Consider the following 19,813-nt stretch of genomic DNA (forward strand, 5'->3'; position numbering starts at 1 on the left):
AGGCAGCTCCTGACTGAGCGGTTGCTCTCCTGTATTTAGACAGCATGAATAGGTTTGTGTCTTATTTGTTTTTAAAGCTTGGGTAAGCCAACCAGTCACTCACCACCATGTGCATTCTATGAGCCAGGCACTATGCATTCCTTCCTCATCCAGTTCTTTTCTCTGATCTTTGATTTGGACCCTGACACAATACCAGTGCCTCTGTGAAGCTTGCTGATATCTTCTTGGCCTCTCAGTTGAAAGTACACTATCCCTCCTCAAATTTTCATAGGGCATTTTGTCCTTCTTTCCACATTGCAGAATCACAGGATGATCTCTGGTTTCTTGTTGAAGGGTATGTTCTTTGGGATGATCCAGTAACTCCTTAATAATTTTTGTGACTGAATAAAGGGCCGAGAGCCTGGAAGACCTGAATGTTTGGTAGAGGCTATAAGAAAAAGGACAAACAGTTCACTTTCTCCCATCTTTTGAGTGCTTTTGCAACTCAAGTTGTTCAAACTTCTAGTGAAATGGGAAGAAGGACTTTTTCCTTCCTTCCCCTCCTCTCATTTTTCTTTCTTTCCTTTTTTTTTTTTTTTGGCAAGGCAATGGGGTTAAGTGACTTGTTCAAGGTCACATAGCTAGGTAATTACTAAGTGTCTGATGTTGGATTTGAATTCAGGTCTCATGACTCCAGGGCCAGTGTTCTATCACTGCGTCACCTGGTTCCACCCCCCACCCCCCATTTTTGACCCTTTAGTAACAATGAGAGCTTCTAACACCTGGCAGCAAGAACTTGTGCTTGTCTAGGTGAACTGGATGCCTTGTCTGTATTGTTTTTCTGAATTCAGTTCACAAAACTGTGAGCTTCTATTATATGTAGTTTGTTTTTTTAAAGGCTTTAGCAATATATTACATTCTATAAAGTTGTAGCAAAATTTCTGTTTATTTGTATCCTTGTCTGAACATTTTTGGTTTTGTGTATTTTTAAATGTTTCCTCTTTGCTCTCTTCTTCCCTTGTTTTCTTTTTTTCCTTCCTTTTCTCCTCCTCCTCCTCCTCCTTCTTGTTCTTATTCTTGTTCTCTCTCTGTCATTGTCTTTCTTTATCTCTGTCTGTTTCTCCTCTCCTCTCCCTCTCTCCCTCTCCCTCTCCTTCCTTACCTTCATAACAAATAAATGTAATCAAGGAAAGAAACTCAACACATTCACTATTTCTGAAGCGGAATGTCTCTAATTGTGAGTTGTCATTCATTGCCCAGCATGACATGTTGCTGGTGGGCACTTTATAATTGTATTTGGAATAATTGAATGGTTTAGTGAATGTGCAAAAGCAGTTGAGGAACACATACAATTAAAAAGAAATCAAACCATTTTTGAGGGGGAAAAATCATCCTACTAGTTCTTTTGAAATGAAGTAGCAAATCTATTCAACATATATAAGAAACAATCTTTATTAAAACCTTCAGTAGTTCCACATTTGGAAAGAAAAGGGAGGGAGGCAAACAGTGGTGGCATGGAGAAAATAAAAGAGAAAGCAGGAGTGAGGAACATACATGAAGTGGGAAAAGAGGCAAATAGATGGAAAGAAAGGGCTGGAGCCCTCCTTGGGTTTTAGAATGGAGTGTGTGGGTTGGAAGGGAAAGTGTTCTTGTCAGCCAACCTACTGTTCTCTTGAGCTGAGGACACCAGGCTAAGCTATTACTTTCCTTTAAATTCTGATGAGTTTTCTGGAAGTTTAGAATAGTTCTCTCTGTCTTTTTTCTTTGATTTTTTTTAATTTCAAAGTTTTATTTTTGCCATAAGAATTTCTTTTCTTATGGTATTCTTAAGATTTTATATATGCAGGAAGGAATGAAATAAATATCATTATGGAATGATCACTATGGACTCTTGGAAATACTAAATTCACTTACTGTCTGAATCACAGGCTATCTTAATTATCTTCTCTTTGTAATTTGAGAGAGGCTGGTTGCCTGATTCCACAATGCCTGAAGGTTACCTTAGAAAACAATCTCTTTTGTTAGTGCTGGCCTGAGGCTAACAGGTCAGATGAATTTAAATTGAGGGCCAGATCTGGCTTAAATTGAAGATTCCCTCTCATTTATAGAGAAAAAAAAATCTAGTGGGGTAAGAGGGTCAACAGGCTGAGAGTTGTTGAAAGATCTGGGATTCTAGGAAAGAAATAATTGTCTTAGAATACTTTGCTTTTATAAAAGTAACTCTTGGGTGGTTTAGTATATTTTTCTTCCCAACTCATGTGGGTCCCCAGATGGTCCAACAGGTTGGGATCTAGAATTGCCAAATTTACTGTCAGAAGTTCTAATCTATGATGTAGAGTCTAGTTCAGCTTGAACAAAAAAGTAACCAAATAATGGCTTTTATATCTTCATTTGTAAAATGGGTCTGGAATATATGAATTTTAAGACCCCTTATGATTCTAAATCCTATCATCACTTTAGGGTAACTCAGATGTCTTTGATCAGTAGACTCCAACCAAAATTTCATGCTCGTTTTAAGTTTCCAGTATTTATCATTTGGCACTACCACTACCCATATGTTTTTATTTTCACAGAGGCATTTATTTGATGACATATCACTCTGAATCAAGGGACTAATGGGGGCATATTACCTTGGGAGGCAAGAGAGAGGATGAGAGCATCAAGCAACTGGATGAAATTTGACTATGTATGAATGAAACTTTAGCCCAGGTCTCTTCTCAAGTCCATGATGCTTCCAGTTTAAAGTATTCATTGCCAACTATCATATCCTTGGATTTTAGATTACCCTAAATTTCTATACCATCAATAGTTGTGTTGGAAAACTGAGTCATCCATCATTAAATTATAAGAAGTGAAATACTCTAAGACAAGATGATGCAGTATAACCAGTTCTGCATATAGAGTTAGAACATTTAGGTCTGAATGAAAGCTCTGTCACTCACTTCCTCTGAGTCCTTGGGCCAGTGCTGTTTGGAAAATGTAATATTTTCTGAAAATATACTTAGGATATACTTCTAAGTTTACTTTGCATTATTAACCTATTCTTCCTCATTTTAAACCTTTTCTTTTAGGTTTTTTGCAAGGCAAAGGGGTTAAGTGGCTTGCCCAAGGCCACACAGCTAGGTAATTATTAAGTGTGTGAGAGTGGATTTGAACTCCTGACTCCAGGGCCAGTGCTCTATCCACTGCACCGCCTAGCTGCCCTTTAACATTCATTTTTTAAAAAATTTTAATGTTTTAAATTCTCTCCCCCAATCATGCAAAACATACATCACTTTCTTAAATCTAGGAACCAACAAAAGAATAAATTAAGCCCTAATTTGTAATGTCTGCCAGTTTCTTTTTAAATTTTTTAAATAATATTTTCCCAATTACATGTAAAAATAAATTTTAACATTCATTTAAGAGAACATTTCCGAGTTCCAAATTTTCTCCCTCCCTCTCTCCCTGACATCCCTCCCCCAAAATGGTAAGTAATTTGATATCATTCATATATGTGGAACCATACAAAACATACTTATTAGTCATGTTGTCAAAGAAGAAACAGACCAAAAGTAAAAACACACACACACAAAATGAAAATATTATGCATCAGTCTGCATTTAGACTCCATCAATTCTTCTTTTGGAAGAATTTTTTTTTATTATGAGTCCTTTGAAATTGTCTTGCATCATTATACTCCTGAGAATAGTTAAATCATTCATACTTGATCATGGTACAATGTTGCTGTTAATTTATACAGTGTTCTCCTGGTTCTGCTTACTTCACTTTGCATCAGTTCATGTAAGACTTTCCAGGTTTTCTGAAATCTACAAAGACCACTTAAATAAATTTCGGAGATCTCTCAAGGTATGAAGAGAAGGCTTTATTCGTTTCTCCAGAAACCTGCCACAATCAATTAGAGAAATTGAGGAAAAAGTGCAAGGTTCAAGAATCACATATCCTAACTAGATCCCCCCCAGCTGACCTACCCTCGTTAATGAGGAATGTGGTTTTACAATCTAAACAGGAAAACTACCCTAGGGAAAGGAGCATAGAATTCAAACAAAGCAAACTAATCTAGGGAAAGGAGCATAAAATTCAAACCAAAACCAGATTATCTCTTTAGTCCCAGGAATCGAATGATTCTCCAGACATTAACAGATAAAATGAAGTAAGTTGACTCTTCAACAATATCCCAGAAGTTTACTTTGTCAAGGGAGGAGGGGCACATAGCTAACCAGATTCAATCTATAATTTTTTACTGAAGAAATCTCAAAACTTTATCCCACACAATCCCTCCTCTTTTATTTTGATGAGATTTCTTCACATTTCTGAGTTGGCCCTTAAGTCTAAATAACAACTTCCTGATCACCCCCTTAACTTCCCAGGGACCCTTTTAGATAAGCCCTGTAATCACCATGATAATAGGTACATTTCCAAGGCTGCTGTACCTCCTTTCACTTTAAGTTTTATACCAAAGTCTTTAGAAAGGTCTTCCTGGCTCCAAAATTGATCAAACTAAATCCCTGATTTTGTGTCATTGGATTAACCCCAAGAATAGCTAATATACCTAGTGATGTTCCTTAAATTATTTCTCTTGCAAATGGCCATTTCCGCACTTTCCTTGCAAGTCCACTAACTCAATCAATTTCCCTTAAAAAATGCCCCAGTTTGCACATCTTTACAAAGGATCCAGGTACCATCATTAATCTCACATGAGTCTGAGGCCATCCATCTCTAAGTTGTACAATCCAGAATATATGCACCCTGCTTCTGGACATATTCAGGCATATTCTACTCCCCAGGTAAATATCCTGGCCAGTCAGTTATAAACAATAATCACTCTGAACTGACTCAGTCACATACCACTGGTGTTTCTCCTCTGGATCAGAATCCTCTGCCACAGTGCACCTCTGATCAGGGACTGAGAATCTAGGTCAGACCCAGGGGTACTGCCACCCACTAATCTCTCTTTCTCTTTCAGTGGAGAACATTTTCACCCTGCCTCCCCTCTTCCTTTCCATAAGGAGAAGGGCATAAGTAGGGGTGTCATCCTTACAGGGTCAAGGAGAAGTTACAGATAAACAATGTACACATAGGTGAGAGATGGTAGAGATGGAACTGGTTCAATGTCTCTCCTCTCTTTTCTCCTCTCCTCTCCTCTTCCTCTTCCTCTTCCTCTTCCCCTCCCCTCCCCTCCCCTCCCCTCCCCTCCCCTGGAGGCATCCAATGTCCTTCAGCATCCTCTGATTCTGTTCCAAAAAGTCCTCTCCAGCTCTGGTGACTACTTGTCTTCTGGTAAAGAAACTGCTTAACATCTTAATTCAGTTCAAAACGTATGCCTTCCATCACAAAACAATGAGATTCTGGAGCTTATTACAATTTACATTTTGCCTTACTGCCATATTGACACACATACTTCACTTTTAACACTTTTAACTTCCATTAGTATTTTACTACATGAGCAAACTCACAAGCTTGTAACATATACATTCAACAGTCATCTTTGTTCTAAGAGTACCCAACATCTGGTTTAAAATAAAACAATTTTACCCTTTGTTCCCATTACAATGACTCTAACATCCTCAACCAAAATGATTTTTTTTCCAAATATTCCCATATTTTCCCTTTCCTGGTGTACTTATCTAACTCACATTCCTTTCCTTAAACTAGAATTTGAAACTGTAATTATCCTAAGAATTTCCCATTCTTCCTTGCGGGGGCCCTGGCTCCCAACACTTCTCCTTGCCTAAATATCCCCTCTAACACAAAAAACTAATTAAACTTAATTCCTACCTTAGCATGTAGCTGATAGCAGGTGTCAGAGCCAGACACCTAACCGATCTCTGGCTATTAGCTCCAATTCACCTAAAACCTTTTTAATTTCCTTGGTAACTAACTATAAAGATCCAGGACATTAAAGGAAAATTCCTTTACAGATATAAGTATTGAATGTCAGTATCCAGGCAGGTCACGTGGGTAAGTCAAATGTCTTAGGCCAGATTTATTCTTCCAGGTGAGATATTATCCAAATGTCATCTTGGGGAAATCAAGTCAAAGGGGTCCAACCTCAGGCATACTGAGAACCCACCCCTTTGGCTGCCCATTCCTGTTACCTGACATCCTTGACCCATTGTCTTCCTTGGCTCCAAGAACATAACATTTACCCAGTAGCATTTCTTTTTGTTGACCATCCTGGTATCTGACATAAGAGAAAATCAATTAAAAGTCCTGTGATCTAAAATAGTTGTTTTACCTAGTTAGAACTTCCAGTGAATACAATTCACTAAATTCCAATTTTAATTTTAATGGAGTCCCAATTAATGAAACCCCTACCTTGATTATCCTTCCTGGGTCTTTGCCTAAAACCTGGCTGGTCCTGCAGGCCTGTCTTCCACCTCTTACTAGAGACATCCCTTTGTCTGAAATCATATCTACTCTATCTGTATATAAAGATAGCATGTCAGATTCCCCTTGGCTAGAGAAGCCTCCTTCTAGTCTGTTGTATCTTACAACAAATAAATGCCTCCTTTGTCCAGGAGATCACATAGAGAAATCTCAAATGATCTTGTGTTTAACTTTCCTATATTATATAGTACTTTTACTTCAAAGCAAACAACCACTGCTTTGGAATATACATATAGATCTAAAAATATTCCCAATTTATATATATATATATATATATGTATATATATATGTATATATATATATAGTTAGAAACTTCTATACATAAACTTGTTTACCTACTAGCCATCCTCCGCATATAAATGGTTATTTTTGTTTTGGCAAGGCAATTGGGATTAAGTGACTTGCCCAAGGTCACACAGCTAGACAATCACTAAGTATCTGAGGCCTGAGCTGAACCCAGGTCTCCTAACTCCAGGGCCAGCACTCTAACCACTGCACCACCCAGCTGCCCCTTAACATACAAATTACTTTTCAGAATTCTTTAAAACCATTAAAACATCTTTGGTAGCTTTAAATTTCCAACATGTGTTATTAATTTCATTATAACAGAACAGCAATAAGAGTAACAGAGTAACACACAAATTACTAGATTTTTTTAAAAGTAATCCTTCCATTATTACATTATTCATGAACCCACAGATCTATCCCAGAAAGGGTCATACTTTTTCATATTTTCTTTATTGCCCTTCAAAGCAATCACATTAATCCCAGGCTTTAACAATACAGTATTTAAATAACATATTCACAACAGATAGCTAAATATTGCAAATATAATCTCCTTGTGGTTACAAAAGAATCACATAACTGATAAAAACATTTTATTCATCAATGTTACTTACAATAAGGCCCACCATTGCAATTTGTTCAGAGCCCCCATCAGCTGTCTGCAGTAAGAGAGAAGTTTACATTCTTGACTTCTGTAAAATTAAACATACATTGTTAATATACATTAAACATTAAGATTCTTATTTAAACATCTCATTTCCCTTAGAACAAGAGCAAAATGAATATCCCATGTTCTTTACACTTCTGTCTCTTCACCCAGATTCTCAGAATCCCATCTCATACATGACACTTTTAAAAACCCCAATGTAATTACAACTCAACTAACTTCCCAACAGTTAAGTTTGATAAAAACTTTAGAGTACCTTATACAGAAAATCCAGCACTCACATTCCAAAAGCTGTATCCAAAATAAAAATACAATTGTTAGCATTATTCAACATTAAAACCAATTAGAGTTTTCCCCCAAAAGAAATCAGTAAACATCCCTTATAACTTAGGTATTTCTCTTCTTAGTTAACCCAGTACCACTTTTCTTAGCCCAAAAGTGTTACAATAGAGTTTTAAAATCCCAAACTCCTTGCAAAAGTTACAATAGTGTTAAAACAGTTTAATCCCAAACTAATGTAACAGTCTAGGTTATTTAATTCCTCCCATTCTGTACAAATTTTGTCAGAATATTACAACACTAGTTTCCCTCTTTTAAAACCCTAAGAGCGCTTTCCAAAACTCTAGTTCAGAAACTTCAAAAAAAAAACAAAACCAAACAATTCGAGTTATCACTCAGGTCACATGGCCAGCAGATATTCATTAAACGTGATTTCCTTTCAATAAAGGAGTCTCTTAACCCCTGGATCTTAGATATTTTTCCTAATCACATATCCCACCTGTGGAGGGATCTCTTTCCCTTTTAAAGCTTCTCTCCTGCCTATCCCCTCTCCCTCCACGGGCGGGTGGGCTCTCAGGTGGACTTGTCTAGGGTTCAAGTCTTAACAAGATGGTGGATGGGACCCCTTTCCCAACCCTGGGAGAAAGCATGGAATCTTTCCCAGACACTCTTAAGGATAAAAAATCTTTCCTCCTAAAACTTCTCAATCTTCCCCTTAAAGGTTCTTTCTTCTCTTAAAGTCTTCTAAACTCTCCCCAAACCACAGCTTTTCTCTTTAAGAAACCCCCAGTGAGGGAGGGGCTGATTTCCACGTTGGGGGGGGCGCTGCACAACTACTTTCTTCTCCTCTTACAATGATTTGTAAGTCACTTTACAAAGTTCCCCAAATCCATCTTTGATATACAAAGTCAAACCTGCTCAAACCTTCTGTCTATATGCTTCAACCCATTCCCATATTTACTTCCTTTTCATTAGCTCCTCTTGACTTTAATTCATACTATTCTGAACTAGAGTCACACAGCTTATGCAGCTATAGAAACCACAGATATGATTCCATCCCCAGCTTTTAATAGTTAGCATTTCTTGATTATAACTGCTAAAACCCTGGAAAAGGCAGTTATCCAAAAATCCCTTAGACTAATCAGAATATTCCCTGTCCCTCCCCCCCCTTTCTTCAGATAGAGTAAAGCTGAATAACTTTTATAGAGGGACAATCCTTGGGGGGGGGCAGTTGATCTTCTATTCTATCCTTACATGTCCCATAATTTTCTGTAATAACCAACATTACCAGAATCTAAACTGATAAACTCCTGAAGCTTTGTTATAATATCTTTCTGGGAAAATATTAACTATTTAGTTACCCCTATACTGGCATATCTTGGTAACCACATTATATACTTTAGGATTAACCTGACTCTCTAACAACCTTTTTTTCTTTTTCCAAATTAAAATAGCATTTCTTTCTATGATAATATTCACTCTTTCCTGTTTCCTTCTAATTTCAAAATAAGGCCCCTTTGAACATTTATTTTACTAATTCTTCCTGAAGTAATTTTCTCTCTCTCTTAGTCCTTTTCTAAAAGAGAGTGGGGGCAAAACATTCTAGCACCACAGAATCATGGAGAACTGGGAAGAGAAGGGAACATAAACCGTAGAATAACAGGGTGAGTAGTTTGGCCTCCATAATCCGTTCCTTTTTAATCAAAATAAAAATCCCTCTTTAAGTGCTCAAGAGACAACCTAGGAGTTAGGAGGGAGGTATCTTATTGTAACACAGGCAGAAAGCAGGCTCAAGGGAAGAGCCAGAGAGTCAGATAAATACTGCATAAAAATCCAAAACAAAATGAGGCTACCCAAGGAACTCTTTAGGGGAACTTGCCAACTCCTCCTTTCCCTGTTTAACAAATCACACAAGTAAATAGACATTCTAAACACATAAAGACAGACAAGACACAAACACAGATCACATAAAATGCAACAGAAGTTTCTAAACTGAATTTCAAAACACAGGCCAATGGCAAATTCTCAGGAATGCAGAGAGGGCTCTCCCTTCCAAAGGTAGACCAAATTCATTACAATACTCAATCATTTTCTTCTTACTTTTCCTTTATATTTTAGTCTTATTTGCCTGATTTGCCTGGGGTGGGAGGAAGGCTTAGGACAGGTCCTTCTCATTTTAAATAATGACAGAGACCTCTCAGTATCAAGTACCCTTAGATCCAAGTCCCTTACGCCCAAATAGGAAGGGGTCACCCCCAACCCTCAGTCACCCAAATGGACCCTCCAGGAATCTAGTTCCCTCAGATTCCAAGGTCTAAGCTTACCTTTTTTTGAATCTCTATGCATAGAGGTTTAAAGATTGTTCTTTGTCCTCAGGTTCCTGCCTCGGATTTGCTGTTCTCTTCCTATGGAGTCTCTCCACTTTCGGTCATTTGCACAGAGGGGAAACCAAGGCTTCCCAGAAAATGACAAACTGCCAGAATTTTGTGGCAGCAATGCTGTTTCACCAAATTCTGAGAAGCCGAGGTCCCCAATGAGCATGCTATCCCGAACGAGCCCCCAAACTGTGTGGGACAAAGACCACTTAAATAAATTTCGGAGATCTCTCAAGGTATGAAGAGAAGGCTTTATTCGTTTCTAGAGAAAGCTGCCACAATCAATTAGAGAAATTGAGGAAAAAGTGAAAGGTTCAAGAATCACATTTATCCTAACTAGATCCACCCCCCCCCCAGCTGACCCACCCTCATTAGTGAGGAATGTGGTCTTACAATATAAACAGGAAAACTACCCTAGGGAAAGGAGCATAGAATTCAAACAAAGCAAACTAATCTAGGGAAAGGAGCATAAAATTCAAACTAAAACCAGATTATCTCTTTAGTCCCAGGAATTGAATGATTCTCCAGACATCAACAGATAAAATGAAGTCAGTTGACTCTTCAACAAATATCCCAAAAGTTTGCTTTGTCAAGGGATGAGAGGCACATAGCTAACCAGACTCAATCTATAATATTTTACTGAAGAAATCTCAAAATTTTATCCCACACACACATATATCAGAACTTGTCCAGCCATTCTCAAATTGATGGTCATCCCCTCAATTTCCAATTCTTTGCTACCACAAAAAAGTTGCTTTAAATATTTTTGTACAAGGAGATCATTTTTCCATTTAAAATTTTTTTTCTTTGGGATATAGACCTGATAGTATGGTATTGCTAGATCAAAGGGTATGCACAATTTAATTGCCCTTTGGGTATGGTTCCAAATTTGTTTGCCAATTTCTGAGCTGTATATGCTTATGCTGAAAACTAAATAATTGACTTTAGCTGGCTTCTACATGACCCTGCCTTGGACAAATCACTTAATATTTCTGGGTCTCAGATTCCTTATCTGTAAAATGAAGGGGTTCAACTATATGGCTTCAAAAGTCATTTTCAGTTCTAATAAAATTATTTTTTCACTATGGAATTTCCTCCATCAATGCAGGTCTCAACCCATCTATTACTTATTAGAAAAATCCTAGGAAATTGCTTGAGACATACAAATCAGTCAACAAACATTTATTATGACTTGAACAAGGTGACCCAACTAATGAATAGGAGATAGGATTTGAATCCCAGTGTTTCCGATTCCAAGTACAGCACTCTAATAATTGTTATGCTTCATATATAATATTGTGTTTTTTAAAAAAATCAAAATACCATATAGACCTCTTTTGACTTTAATCATTATCCTACATTTAGTATTACTGGCTCTTCTGCTATGAATGAATGAGAGATAGCCTTAGGTAGCAGAAATCTTAGTGTCAGATGCCCTGAGTTCAAGCATCTGTTACTTATTTGAACAGTGTAACACTTGGTGAGTCAATTCATTTCACCTCAGTTTCCTCATTTGTAAAATTGCGAGTGATAATACCTTTATTACCTTTGTCCAAGGCTGCTTTGAGGAAAAGAACTTTTTGAATCTCAAATTTCTATTTAAATTTGAGGTATTTTATTGTTGTTGCCTCTGAAAAATGACTTTTCTTAGCCTAATAGCCTTGACTCAGGTGATGTATATTCTGTGTTGTTTCTTGGTTTTCTTTAAGTCCCAGATAAAATCCCCAACTTTTATGGAATCTTTTTATGTTTCCCCTCTAATGCTAGTGCCTTCCCTCTGTTGATTATTTCATTTTTTTTCTGTATTCATCTTGCTTGCATGTTATCTCTCCCATTAGACTGTGAGTTCCTTGAAAGCAGGGACTTTTTCCTTTCTTTATATTCCTAGCATCTAGCACAGTGTACAAATAGTAGGTGCTTAATAAATATTTATTGACTGGACTCCAGGTGGCTGTTTGTGTGGGAAGTTCTCAGACTTAGCAGCTGCTCATTATATTGAAAAGACTTCCTGTTAGAGAGAACTCTGCATTAAGAGCCCATCACAGCTCAGTCTCATCTCCTGCTGATAGGACAGTTCCATGTCATTTACTCTTATCTTGACATTCCAGATGGGTCTCTCTTTTTAAGAGAGTTTTGTTGTGAAAGGAAATGAGTAAGCTAGAGAATGAGCCTTTAGATAGTATGATTATCTCAGAATGGCATCCCTTACTGTCAGTTCAGGTCTTTAAATGCCCCTTTTCTTCGAATTGCATGTATTATATGAATGACTTTGCTTGGACTTTTCCACCTCCGGTCTACCAGTACAAGCTAGTCACTTAGTTCCTCTGAGACTTAGATAGTGAGGTGCTGGAGCAAAATTGAAACCCTGTTTTCTTTTGCCGTGATTGTCTAATATTGATGTGATATGTTTATGCTAGCTAGAATCATGGAATATTAGACCTGGGAGGAATTTACAGGTATCTAGTCTGGTTCTTTTATAGATGAGTAGAGTGATGAGTAAAATGACTTGACTGAGTTACACAATGAACTAGTGGCAAATCAGAATTAGAACTAGGTCTCCTGACTTCTAGTCCAATGCTTTTCCCATCCTATGAGGACATATTCCTGCTTACTACTTAATTTTTTTCAGAGTGATTAAAATGTTTTTTATTAAGATATCTTAATAAAATGGCACACCTCTCTCATGATGGGAGAAAGGAGCGGGGAAATCCCAACATACAAGCTCTTTTATGCACTTTGAAACACTTTGCTCCTGCCCCTTCATGCCAATCATAAGCTGGGGTCACAAATCTAATTGATACATTGATTCCTATATATTTCCCCACCCTATTCATTATACTAATGAGCAAGAACAGATAGATCTCTTTGAGAATGTGCAAAGGAGAAGGTCAAGACTCTAGGTTACTCTTGACCAGTTAAGGACTAGTTTCTTCTAATCTAGTTTGTCATTTTTGGAATGGGATTAGGAGAACTCTCCCAGTTTTGTTACTGGCTGGGGCTATTCCCCCCCCCTTTTTTTTTAGATTTTTCAAGGCAATGGGGTTAAGTGGCTTGCCCAAGGCCACATGGCTAGGTAACTATCAAGTGTCTGAAGTCGGATTTGAACCCAGGTACTACTGACTCCAAGGCCGGTGCTCTATTCACTGTGCCACCTAGCCGCCCATTCCCCCTTTGTAATGGATTTCAAAGGGGTCCCCCTCCACACCCTGTGAAGACCAACAATGCCCTTCATTCCTCACAACTCCCCCATTTTCTTTTTAATAACAACTTGTTATTCACACTTCACTAGCAGTGTTTTCCTCACATTAATTCATAATCCTCATCCTTGATAGCACTACTGACTTTTTCTATCAATATTTTTACCTCTTCATTATTAGAACCATACACCAGTCCTAATTTGCTGACAGAATTTTGTACTATATGAGTTATAAACTGGATCATATATAGGAGACATACACAGGTAATAGGATTATCCTACTTAACGTCAATAGTAAGATACCCAGCAACTGTTTCCACCATAAACCAGTACACCCATTCATCCAAGAGGTACTAAAGGAGCTTGTCCAGGTTTGAATTGGAATGTGTGCCAATTTTCTGATATCCCTGGTTATCTTTAGACAACAACTTGATAAGTTATGTTGAATGATTGCCTCTTTTGTTAGCATGGCTTGATCAGCCAGCAAGTGGAGGCCATAGCTGTCTAACTGGTAATTTTTCCACTACAGCTTAGAATCTAATCAGGATATAAACTAGGGTTCTATAGCTCCAAGTCCTGTGCCCAGGTAGTAGGCCCTTAAGTCTAGATAACAATTCCCTGATTAACTCTATATAGCAACTCCCTGACAACTGGGTGTAGGCAGTAGTCCTACAAATCCAACAACATTCCTCTAGTGCTCTTTGGTCTGCTTACTACTTTAACTGTACTTTTTATTTGTTCTACTACCTCATATTTTCCAGCTTGTTTCATATAGGAATGAGACATTCTTCCCAAAGAGATAATAAACCCTTTAAGGGCAGGACTATGTTTTCCCCAATCCAATTGAATCCACTAAATATTTATTATACACTTAAAATGTTCCAGACCTTGTTTCAAGTCCTGGGTGTAGAATTAATTCAAAAGAGTCTCTGATATCAGAGAGCTTACAATCTAATGGGGGAAAACAACATATAAAAACGAGGCTAGAAAGTGGGAGGTGGGGGAAACACCAGAGGGTACCCTGCACAGAAGCATCTTATTCTATGGAATTGAAACCAAGACAGAGCAGAGGGAACCCCAAACCCCAGTTTCTGCATTTTATAAAGGAAAGCACTGGAAGAAGTATGGTACTTCATCCTCCAGTTCTCCAAACTGAGGGGGAGGAAGCTGCGGGAGGTAGGGGGCAGACAAGGCTTGAGTTACCAGCTTCACTTTCTCCTCTGGAGCCATCTGGGTCCAGTGGCCAAATATGGATGAGATCAGAGGTGATGACTTAACCTGGGAAGTGCATCTGCAGAGTGGGATGAGTCAAAGTCTATTCCCCCCCCCCCCTTTTAAAGAAGGCATTGGGATGAATTAGATGCTTCAACCTCCAGTTCTCCATATAGAGGGGAGAGGAGGTTATTTTTGTCTAGTCACTCAATTGTGACCCAGTCTTTGTGATCCCATGGACCATAGCACATCAAGGCCCTTCTTCCTCTTCTATCTCTCAGTTTGCCCAAGTCTATGTTCTTTATTCCATGACATTATACATCCATTTCATCCACTGCCTTCCTCTTTTCCTTTGCCATTTCAATCTTTCCAATATCAGGGACTTTTCTAATGAGTTCCATTTTCTCATTATGTGACCAAGTATTTAAGCCTCAGTATTTGATCTTCCAGTGAATAGCCTGTATTAATTTATTTTAAGAATTGACTGATTTGGTCTCCTTGCTGTTCAAGGGATCTGACACCACAATTCAAAAGTGTTGATTCTGTGGCACTCAGTTTTCCTTTTGGTATGATTTTCACATTCATATATGGAAAAATTATAGCTTTGACTCTTGGTATTGACCTTTGTCAGTAAGATGATATCTCTACTTTTTAGTATGCTGGCCAGATTTGCCATAGCTTTCCTTCCAAGGAGCAAGTGTCTTTTAATTACATGGCTGCAGTCATGGTTTGCAGTGATCTTTGAGTCCTTTTCTTCCTTTATTTGCTAGGAAGTGATGGGACCAGTTACTAAGATCTTAGGGTTTTTTGATGTTAAACATCAAACTAGCTTTTACATTTGCCTTTTTCACTCTTATCAAAAGACTTATTAATTCCTCTTCATATTCTGAGGAGGCTAAAGGAGGTAGTAATAGTTAAGGCTTGAGTTATCAGCATGGTTATAAGATTAGGGATACTTAACCTGGAAAGAGCATCTTGTTCCATGGAGTTGAAACCAGACAGAGCAGCATATACACAGTGGAGTGAGGAGCACTTATAAATATTGATATTGATATTTGTTAAGTACAGAGAGAAGGAGAATGAGATTGGGCTTTTTTTTGGTGTCTAATGAGTGGACACTTATTCATGCTCAGTCATCAATTCAACACAGCCATAGACAGGAACCAGGAGGTTCGACCAGGATATGGTTGTTGTTTGGCCATTTCAGTCATATCTGACTCTATGTGACCCCATTTGGGGTTTTCTTGGCAAAGGTACTGGAGTAGTTTGTCATTTCTTTCTCCAACTCATTTTACAGATAAGAAAATCGAGGCAAACAGGATTAAGTGACTTGCCTAGGATCATACAACTCTAAGTACCTAAGGCTATATTTGAACTCAGGTCTTCTTGACTTCAGGTTTTGGTGCTCTCTCCACTGTACCATCTAGCATCTCTTGCCACTACCCAGGAAATGGTCACAAGTATTTTAGCAAAATTGAGAGCATAAGTTTATCTCTATTTATGTATTCTGTGTTGGGTCTTATCAGCCCAAATGTTGAGTCATTCAATGCTGAGTCTGAGACTGTCTTTCCCCATGGAGACAGAGACCAGGCTCCATAGTGTTGCCCAGTTGTATTTATTAGAAAAGAAGGCAGGCTAGGCATATATGAGGAGTGAGTGATGATAAATGGAAAATCCAAGTATTTATACTGTTATCAAAGAAATATTTACACACTATACACTACACACACACACACATGCACACACACACACACACACACACACACACACACACACACGAACACTCCTTTAAGTCAAATAATATCCATTAGACTGTAAACTCCTTGAAGACATGAACTGGTTTTTGTCCCTTTTGGTATCTCTGGCATTTACTTCAGTGCCTAACACACTATAAACACCTAATAAATGTTTATTTATTGATTGATTGAAATAAGCATGTTTAAAGAAAACAACCCAAGCATTGACTGTGTCCAAAAACACACTTCTCTTTCTGAATCTTTATTACCTCTCTTTCAGGAGGCAGGTAGCTTGATTGAGCATCTATCCTCTGGCTTCATGATAAATCATTGAATTAATCAGTGTTATTAAATTTTTTAAAACTTTTTCTTTACAGCTTTGTTGTTATGCATCTCCATTGCTAATCCATATATGTTTCTTTTCATCATTTCTTATAGCATCATAAAATTCCATTTCATTTATATTTGATAATTTGTTTAGCCATTCCCTAGCTGGTAGTCTACCTCCTTTTTTCCCAGCCTTTTCTTTTGGTAAAATGAAAAATGCTGTTCCAAATGTTTTTTGTAAATAGAAATCCTTATTTTTGAAATTTAAATTTTGTTTTTTCAATTAACATAGATCTCTTTTCTTTCCCTGCCACCTTCCCTCCTCAATGGAAAAAAAAAACAAAACTCTTGTAACATATTTAGAGTGAAGTATAACAAATTGTCACAGTAGTCATGTTCAAAAAATATTTGACTTTGCAACTTGAGTTGATCACTTAGAGAGTAGGTGCTTCATTGTCAGTCCTCTGGAATTGTGGTCAGTCATTGCTTATATTAGAGTTCTTGAGACTTTCAAAATTGTCAGTACAGTGTTGCTTTTGTTCATAAATTATTCTCTTATTTCTTCTATATATATATATAGAGAGAGAATATTATATATATACATATACATATATATGTCTTCCCATGTTTATCAGAAAGCCATCCCTTTTATTGATACTTAAAACACAATAATATTCCATTATATTCATATGCCATAATTTATTTAGTCATTCCTCAATTTTTGGACACTCATTTACTTTCTAATTCTTTGACACCACACAAAAAAGAGTGCAATAAATATTTTTGGATATATGGGTCCTTTCCCTTTTTCTTTGTTCTCTGGTGTATAAGTCTAATAAAAATATAGCTGAGTCAAAGTATATCCAGAGTTTAGTGTCATAATGTGGTATAGTTCCAAATTGCTTTCTAGAATGGCTAGTTGGTTTTTTTTATAGTTTTATCAACATTGAATGTGCTTGTTCCCCTACAGATCCTCCAACAATTGTTATTCTCCATTCTTGTCAACATTACCAGTGTGCTAGGTGTGAAGTAGAACTTCAGGGTTATTTTAATGTTCATTTTTCTAGTCAGTGACTTAGAGCATTTTTAAATAAGGTTGCTGATGGCTTGAATTTTTTCTTTTGAGTACTGCCTACTCATATGCTTTTACCATTTATTTATTGGGAAATAGCTGCCATTCTCATTGTTGTTGATGTTTTAATTTAATATATTGCACCATTAAGTCTACATATTTTCAATATTTTTTCATTATTTCCCTTAGATTCTTGATCTTTTGTTCCTCCAGATGAATTTTGTTATCATTTTTTCTAGTTCTTTAAGGTAATAATTTGATTGTTACAATGAATAAACAAATTAATTTATGTAGCAGCTGTTCAAGCAGTGGATAGAACTCTAGGTCCCGAGTCAAGAAGACTTGAATTCAAATTTTCCTCAGACATTTACTAGCCATGTGACCCTAGGCAAACACTTGACCTCTTTTTGTCTCATTTCCCTCAACTATAAAATGAATATCATAATAGCAGCTATCTTTCAGGTTTGTTGTGAGGATGAAATGCGATCATATTTCTAAAAGCAATTACCGCAGAGTTTGTCACATATTAGGCACCATATAAATACTCATTCCTTTCCTCTTTCCCATATTCCCTTTAGGCATAGACTTTTTAATGTTGTTAGTCCTTCAATCACATCTGACTCTTCATCCCATGGACTTGTATATGGAGTTTTTATTTGTAGAAACTGGTGTGGTTTGCTGTTTTTTTCCTCCAGTGGCATATATTAGCCACAAACAACGATTATTTCTCCAATTATTTGAGTTTGACTTTATTTCTGTAAGCAGCGTTTTATAGTTTATCCATGTGATTTCTTCTTTCACTGAACCCAATTCTCAATCCATTTAAAACTGAGTAGACAATTTTGTGAGTTGCTGCGTCTAAAAAAAAAATCTTTAGGTAGGAGCCAATCTCTGGTGATGAGTCTCTCCAAATTTAGCTAAGCTGGTCCTCTGACAACAGATATGATCAGTCACTGGATCTAAATTTGAAGCCTTTTCAGTTAGGTCAAACTTGTTAGGAGCATGTGATTTGTTGGCATAGAATTTGAGAATTCAGGGTATCATCTACATCATAATAAAAGCTGGAATTGTGGAAGAAAGAAAACAATAGTGAGCTTAACCTTTCTTATCCTTACAACATAGTTTACATACATTATACAATCTTTGAAACAGCTTTTTTAGGTAGGTTGAGCAGACATTATCATTCACATGGATAAATGAAGAAGCTGAGTCTCAGAGAAAGTAAGCAACTTGTCTAAGATATCACAGTAAGGACCAAGGTTTGGACTTTAACCTAGGACTTTGAATTCCTTGTCCAGCATTTTGCTTTATGGCATCATCCTTCACAGTGCCTTCCAGCAAGGATTGGATCACAGCATTTAATTCAATTCAACAAGCATTTATTAATTATTTGCTATATTAAGACATGGTGTCTGGGGCTAGAATTACAGAGACAAAAGGGTAAAAGAGTTCTCTTGCCTTTAAAGAATTTGTAATGTATCAGGGGAATCTTTTGTACCAAACAGTTGTTTGCTTCATGCTTTGTTATCTTTTAGTCTTATATTAAGCAGAAGCATCAAAACTGTTTTCTCTTTAAACCTGAAAACTAAAATAGTTTGCTTGTTTATTTAGCATTATAAGATGGTTCTATCTGTGATACAAGAATATTAAAAGCAGACTCAGCCCTTGATCTCTGATTCAGTCTTGCAAATTATCACTATGCTTTTAATTTGACCAACTTAAATAGGCTCTATTTTTCCGCCACTCCAAGCATGAAATTTGACCATTATCCTATAAGACTTTCATGAGCTGATGGTTTAGGAAAGTGACTATCAAACTGAATAGACTTCAGTCTTCGTTCTGTGCCTGCCACTTATGGCCTGATTCTTATGGGAAACATTGTAAATACTGGGTACCATAATCAATGTTCCCATCTGCTCATTCCCACTCCTGAGGTTAGGCAGTGGAGTCAGGAGGATATGAGTTCAAATCCTGTCCCAGACACATGCTAGTTTCATGACCCTGGGTAAATCCTTCTGTGTTTCAGTTTCTTCATATGTAAAATGAAGAAAGAAATACGTGCCCATCCCACAGTATTGTTGTGAGGATCAAATAAGATAGTATATGTTAAAGCACTTTGCAAACCATGAAGCATTTTGTAAATACTAGCTATTTTTATTAGAAATAAAATCATTTACTTTTGGTCTTGATGAAGGGTGATATCTTCATAAGTCAGTTGATTGCTAAAAGATAAAGTATTAGTAGTATATGTATTGGCCTGAAGCCGGGAGTTCTTAAGGCATGTAACTCTATTTT

General features: G+C 37.1%; 1 protein-coding gene across 6 annotated transcripts in view; it reads left to right on the forward strand.

Moving 5' to 3' along the window:
- The window catches only part of SEC14L5 (SEC14 like lipid binding 5), a 94,597-nt gene that overhangs the window by 20,272 nt on the left and 54,512 nt on the right, over positions 1-19,813 (forward strand). For 3 of the 6 annotated variants that reach the window (XR_012470688.1, XM_074196321.1, XM_074196320.1), the window contains exon 2: positions 9,977-10,211. The exons of the other annotated variants lie outside the window; for them this stretch is intronic. Coding sequence is in view for 2 of the 3 variants with exons in the window: in XM_074196321.1 (XP_074052422.1) it covers positions 10,008-10,211 (204 nt within the window). In the remaining variant the exon portion in view is untranslated. The remainder of the gene's footprint in view (positions 1-9,976; positions 10,212-19,813) is intronic. 6 annotated transcript variants of the gene reach the window in all.

The sequence above is a fragment of the Macrotis lagotis genome, chromosome 8, assembly GCF_037893015.1.
Source record: "Macrotis lagotis isolate mMagLag1 chromosome 8, bilby.v1.9.chrom.fasta, whole genome shotgun sequence".
Taxonomy (NCBI): Eukaryota; Metazoa; Chordata; class Mammalia; order Peramelemorphia; family Peramelidae; genus Macrotis; species Macrotis lagotis.